This window comes from Acyrthosiphon pisum, chromosome X, assembly GCF_005508785.2.
Source record: "Acyrthosiphon pisum isolate AL4f chromosome X, pea_aphid_22Mar2018_4r6ur, whole genome shotgun sequence".
NCBI classification, from domain to species: Eukaryota; Metazoa; Arthropoda; class Insecta; order Hemiptera; family Aphididae; genus Acyrthosiphon; species Acyrthosiphon pisum.
In genome coordinates this window covers 130,735,323-130,742,162 of record NC_042493.1, presented here as the reverse complement: position 1 = coordinate 130,742,162, position 6,840 = coordinate 130,735,323, and the positions used below count along the sequence as shown (strand labels likewise).

Genomic DNA, 6,840 nt, shown 5'->3' with positions numbered 1-6,840 from the left:
CGTCCATGTGAAACGGGCCTAAGGTTGGTGTTTGTGTTAATTCACAATGGCGCCAAATGGATACATTTACACGCGTTTCTCTCCCGTGTCCTCGAAGTTACAATAATTGCATTAATCTTATTCTCTAAACAATTATTTTGATATTGTAACGATTCCTAAATGTTTTTTACCACTGCGATTTTGGCTTCTCACTATTACTGTAATTTATTGTTTTGTTTGTTTATTGTTTAGAATTACTTGAGTGTGTCCGTTGCGGGATATGGCTTGTAAAATTAAAGAAGATAAAAACATGGCTCCATCAGCTCTGTTACGGGCAGAAGACGATAGCAGTGAAGACGATAATCAACGCAAACGAGACAAGAACAATCGGGTATTTTTAACTCTCGTATTACAATTTTCTCTGCTTTTGTTGATATATATTTTTTTAAATTAATCAGGTAGTTGAAAGAGTTAGTTCTAGAACTCGCGCACAACGGAAATTGCGGCGTTTGAACAAATTAAACGCTGAGAAAGCAATACTTGTAGAAAAACAAAAAGTTTTATTAAAAGAATTAAGATTTTGGAAAACTATATTAATAGCAAATGGTACTGGTAAAATTTAATAACAATCTCATATAACTTACACTGATTTTTGTTTCAATATTTTTTAGGAATATCACTAATTGCATCATCCTACTTCAATCCTCCAAATTGAACTGAGCGACGCTACTTTGGAACTATTAAAAAATGATTTTACAAAACCTCAATCTTCTTCATAAGTATAATTTAATTTGTTTTATTTTATGGGAACAGCATATTTTATAAGTAAAATTTTATGTTATTTTGCCGGGTTGCATAAACAATTTAATACATTTAATGGATCTCTATAATTTTATGGACCAATCGTGGGCTAATAAATCTTGTTTAAGGAACTATTAACTCACTATTAAATCATTAAATGGTTTGTGCAACCCGGCATTAGTCATATTGATTGTCCCTTACTCTCATACATATTTTCAATTTTTATATCAATAACAGTATTAATGAAGAGAATATTCTAGATATGTAATTACACCTTAAATGTTAATTACTTTGTTTAGGTTGCTTTTTTCTTTATAATACACCAGTAATATCGACTCAGCTCATCCGTCTCAATGATATGCTTATTGGATGAGCTTGCAACTTGTTAATTTTTTTTTCTATACTATGTACTTTGATGTTACAAAAATGAACAATAGTTGTTTTCAAAATATGCAACTGGTAAAATTTTATATTATGCATTAATTACACACCTGCTTGAAAAAAATAAAACAAATTATGAATAAAATATTGTGTATTTATTTAGAATTAAAGAAAATTATTTCAATTTTTGAAATCTATTTTATACACTAATATAATATGTATATAAGTGACATACATTCAGCTACCTTTAGCGTCCTGATACACGGAAATTTGTTGTCTCCATCTTACAAGTACGTGACATACCAAATTTACTCAGGAGAACGTGTTTAGCTCGGTTAGTTTAAAAATTAGAGTGAATAGACTTATTATGAAACTTGAAGGTAATCCGTGTTTGTATGCGTGTTTTTTACAATAGTTCAATTTTTAGTAAGTTATGATATATAATATAATATACCGTATATAATATACCGTTATTTAAAAATGCCCAAAAAACTCAACTGATGTAATTAATAATAGTTATATTGACAATAATTATTATAATAGCACCTACACGTTTTTATCTGTTGGTTATGAATAAAATAAATAATATGTAATAATAATGATTCAATAAAAACATTCATTATTGTGATTTAACAACAATAATGAGCAATGCAAAAATTACTCAAATCAGAGGCTAAAATACAATTTTTTACCTATTACACACTTTATATTTAACTTGGAGTTACCACGGGGAGTTTTTTTAAAAGCTAATTAGTGTAACTACCACATTGTTAATATTTAATTACAAATATACACAAGGTTAAGGAATACTGATCATTAAAAAAATTAATATGTAATAAATAGTTTTTAAACATTAACAATAATATTATTTTGTTTTATATCACAATTTTAAACAATATACCTATGTTAATGGTTCATTTAAAAGAATTACATTTACATTTACACTTACAATCATTAACTTCCATGATAATTATTTGTATTATTTAACGTATCAATCATTTGAAATATTTTTATTTTATAATATTTTAAATACTTTATTTATAAGTAAAACTTGTAAAAACGACTTCCAATAATAAAATAGTCAAATCAATAATTGATTGTGGCCTGATTGGCACCACTCCACAAATATGAATAATTAACAAAAATTATTATTAACTATATAAAACTAGCTGACTCAAAATAAATAATAAATTCACAATTTTGTGGAAGGCAGTCTTACCCAGCTGATCCTATGCTGTATAATAATATAAACAAAATATAACCACTCTGCGTAATAATATAGTTGGCAATTAGCACACACTCACATAAGTAAATTATAATTTATAACTAGTCCTTATGGCTCGCAAGACTGAACAATTATACAATGATACCTTTAGGCAATTTGCGCCTAAGTATAATAAAAATGTGACGATTCATGTGCACACAGCTCTTTAATCCAAAGGAAAAGACTGCGATGATTTGCATACAGGAATATGTATTAAATTGTATTAATTTGTTATGTTACGTACTTGTAAGACGGAGAAAACCTAATTGTAATATGTATATTGGAAATTTAAATTAGTTTCATATAATCTATATTAATCAAAGTCAAAATCTGTTTGTTATTCTGTCTAAAATTCAAAAGGGGCTTAACTAAATCGGTTGATTTTGTTTTTGACGTGTCCGTAAAAGGTTTGTACGAAAGAAAATTCGAGAAAAATCCAACGGAGAAGTAGGAACTACTTGTGAGCCGGTTCCACCAACACCAAGGTGGATTGATCAATCCACCTTGACCAACACACTTTGCACTTTTCGTTTTCATTCCACAATCGAGAACTGTATACTTTTCAATTAATGTAGGAACATTTCGAAAATTGGTAATTTATTACGTTACGTTCCCACAACCACTTTTTAATTTCTTATCATGTTATCATGTTATGCTAAACTGCTGTTATCATCGTTTGATACTCCGATCGTCGATATAATTTATATTTTAATCTTGCTTGTCATTATACAATATACCTAACCTACTCATTTTTAAATGTTTACGTTTTGCTAAAATGACCGAGTAATTAAAAAACCAAAGTAAATTGGCATTATTAAATGAATGGAAAGGTGTGTTGCTCGGTATTTTAAACTCCACAAACAACGCTGAAAAAGTTGAGGTTTGGAAATGTATTCACATCATTGCTCAATAATTTTAGCTCGTCGACCGTGGCAGTTTACCAGAGACAAGCTGTGTGGATTGTGGCAAGGACAAACCTTATTAAATACCCGTACAGAATTTTTTACACATTGTTTATTCCGTATAGTTTATTATTTAGGAAATGAGATACAATAAAATAGGTACCTATGTTTAGTGCTTACTGGAAAAGAAGGCGGTAAGAAGTGTCAGTATGATGAAATCGATTTGATGACACTTGTCACTTGATATTATTGGAAACGATACAGCACTGGTTCAAGGCATTGGGTTACCTGGATCTTCAACTTGTGCGAAGATATGTAATACCATTAAATTGTTATAGTACTGACATATTAGTTAATTTACTTTTTACACTTTTAACACTCATAATAGTATAATACAACAGAAGAAACCAATGTTGGATATGATGAAAATATGTGTAGGTACTACAATTCTAAGATAAATAATAGTAAATTTGTGTTTATTTGCTGTTTACATTTTAAATTTAAACAGAGATACCTATTACCTGGGAAAAATGTTACCAAATCAGTCAAGCGTAAACATTATAGTAAAAATTACTAATTTTAATTGAACAATAGCTCAGTAAATTATTATTTCTGTATCTTGGGTTTAAAATGTTATTGTATTTTCTTAAAAAATTGTATTTATTTAAAAATTTGTACTTTTAAATTCTGCAGTTTTAAGAATAATTTATAAGTTATAAGTTATAACCAATCGCTACTTAAAATCTAATATTTCCCAAATAAACATGATGCATGGTATACTCATGTTTCAAAAAACATCACCTATTTACTTTTACACCTAAGGAAATATAATTTTTGACAACAGCAAAATAAATGTGCTTAAACATTTTATGAGTTTTATAACATACTGGTTATTTTCAGGTTATAAAAGCTTAGCTAATAAGAAGAAGGTAGAAGGGGAAATTGCCAAAGACGAACTTGACTTTTTACAAATAGAAATTTATAAATGGAAACGTCAGGCTTCAAAATTAGAGAGTGAATTCAGTATTCCACCAATTCATGAAGATGTGTGTTAAAACTAAGTTGACGGTACTATTGCTCGGAAATATTTATACACAATAGATATTTTTAGTGATTAATTTTTTCTTTCTTTTTTTTTTTTATAAGCTCATTTAATATAAGATGACTTGTCCTTGCAAACCAAATGAGAAATTGTATTAACGCATAGTGGTGGGGAAATTTGGGATTCTAAACAATAGGTACCTACTTAATAGGATTAACAATTACCATTCATGATACGATAACCATCCACAGACAAGAATTTTTATATGAAATCTAGTAAATAAATATTACATGTTTGTGATCTTCTTTTGAATTATTTACTATGTTTACATGGTGATATTTAAACAGTTTTAAATCCACGCATACTCCTTTACCTACTGATAGTTTGAGTTATTTTACTTAAGGAGTAAAATACAAATCTGTGAATTGAGAACCGTTTTAACGCCGTCATGGAAACGAAGTAATATATTTTATTATTGCTTTTTATAATGAATTTTGGTTCTTTAATATCTTAATTTATGGTGCTTAGACACTATTATCCTTTATGAATACAGTAATAAAATATTCTAAAATGTACTAAAATTCTTGTAGATAAATAGAATTTAATACTTGAGAAAGAATTTGAATGTCAATACTCAAATACTTAACAATAATAATTATTATTTATCACACAATTTAAAAAAGAAATAATAATAAATATCAACTATTCATTTATACAACAATTTATGATTGAAAAATTACATACCTAACTTAAATTACCACCGGTATGTCTTACTAATACTACTTACAACTACTTACGACTACTTATTAATTGCGTTGTACCTATACAGTGCAATATGTGCTTATCATATTTTAACTTGTTTGGATTTTGTTTTTATCTTTTTTTATTAATTATCTCTTTAATTATATTCCATACTTGATTAGCCCTTTGAGGAGCATGGACGTATATATACCTTTTAAAATATACTGTCAAAAAGAGTATGGACGTATATATATCCTGAATTTCTTTTAATTTCTTTGTTTATGTTTCATTACCGTAAATTACCTTATATAAAATATGTGCTGCCATCTGTGAAGTTTAATTTCAATCATTCGATTTATTTTCATTTATCAATCCTAATAAATTAGGACGTACGTATACGTCTTCGCTCATAATTTTTTTTCCAATTTTTCATTCCTAAGCCACTCCCTGAGTTGCATTTACGTATTCCAAGGCTGCTCCTCAAAGAGTTAGTATTAATATAAATATATTAATATAATTTTTTTCGTACTACACATTTTATATTAAACTTGAAGTTACTGCGAGGGGCTTTGCCACCCCTCCCACCACCAAAAAAAAAGTGTATTGAATCTATACACATAAACATAGAGTACCTAATTAATTTCTCTTTTTCTTTATCTACAGAGTATAGAGTACATCACAATAAAACGATTTACGTCCGTATATCGGTATGATTATTAATTAGACATTATACATAATATTACAATAAATGCACTGAACTACAATAATATTATACTATATTATAGACAGTGAATTGCAAAATAAAAATCCCCGATTCTATGGAAAAACACCGCAGACTACAATATTAGGTACCTACTCCCAATCACATGAAATTTATTGATTAAATGTTTTTTAAAAGCTAATTAATGTAATTACCACATTGTTAATATTTAATTATAAATAAACACAAGGTTTAGGAATACTTATAATTAAAAAAATGATTGTATAATAAATAGTTTTCAAACATAACAATAATATTATTTTGTTATTGATTTGAAACAACATACCTACCTATGTTAATGATTCTTAAAAAAAAAAAAAATAGGTAAATACATTCAGTAACTATTGTTTGATAATTATTTGTATCGATTATTCGAAATATTTTTATTTTATATTTTAAATATTGTATCTATAAGTAAAACTTGTAAATTCGACTCCTAAAAATAGGTAATAATTATTATCGATGTTTAAAATTATTATCTATCCATTTCCCAATGAAACATCAAATAATTTTTCAATTAATGAAGAAAGAAGTGTAAAAAAAAGGTACTAGTTATTACAGACCATTACACATTTTTTAATTTCGTATTCCACACTTCGTATTTCTTACCACATACAATTTTAGTCCCTGATTCGAAGTAATTTCTCGTTCCATTAGGGCCGTTTCACACGGACTCGTAATTATTCGTATCATACGCGACGCGTACCTACCTACCGTATCGTATCGTATAGGTACGTTACTTTGTGTATGATACACGTCCATGTGAAAAGGACCTTAAAAATCTTGTAGGCCAAGGGGCCTAGCCCCCATCCCCCATGTATATTTTTTTATAAATATAAATATTATATATTAAATAAACAAAATCTAAACTTCTTTTCACATTGTCGCTTTTTATATTAAATTATCAATAAATTATTATCACATTGATTACCGGTCTCCTTATCCAATCAAAATCCGTCGTACAGTCTGT

General features: G+C 27.8%; 1 protein-coding gene across 1 annotated transcript in view; it reads left to right on the top strand.

Moving 5' to 3' along the window:
• Positions 1 to 897, top strand: part of LOC100574043 — a 1,457-nt gene extending 560 nt beyond the window's left edge. Inside the window, exons 2-4 of the mRNA XM_003245480.4 lie at positions 232 to 370; positions 438 to 585; positions 651 to 897. Coding sequence (XP_003245528.1) covers positions 260 to 370; positions 438 to 585; positions 651 to 694 — 303 coding nt within the window. The 5' untranslated portion in view covers positions 232 to 259 and the 3' untranslated portion in view covers positions 695 to 897. The remainder of the gene's footprint in view (positions 1 to 231; positions 371 to 437; positions 586 to 650) is intronic.
• The last annotated feature ends 5,943 nt before the right edge of the window (positions 898 to 6,840 follow it).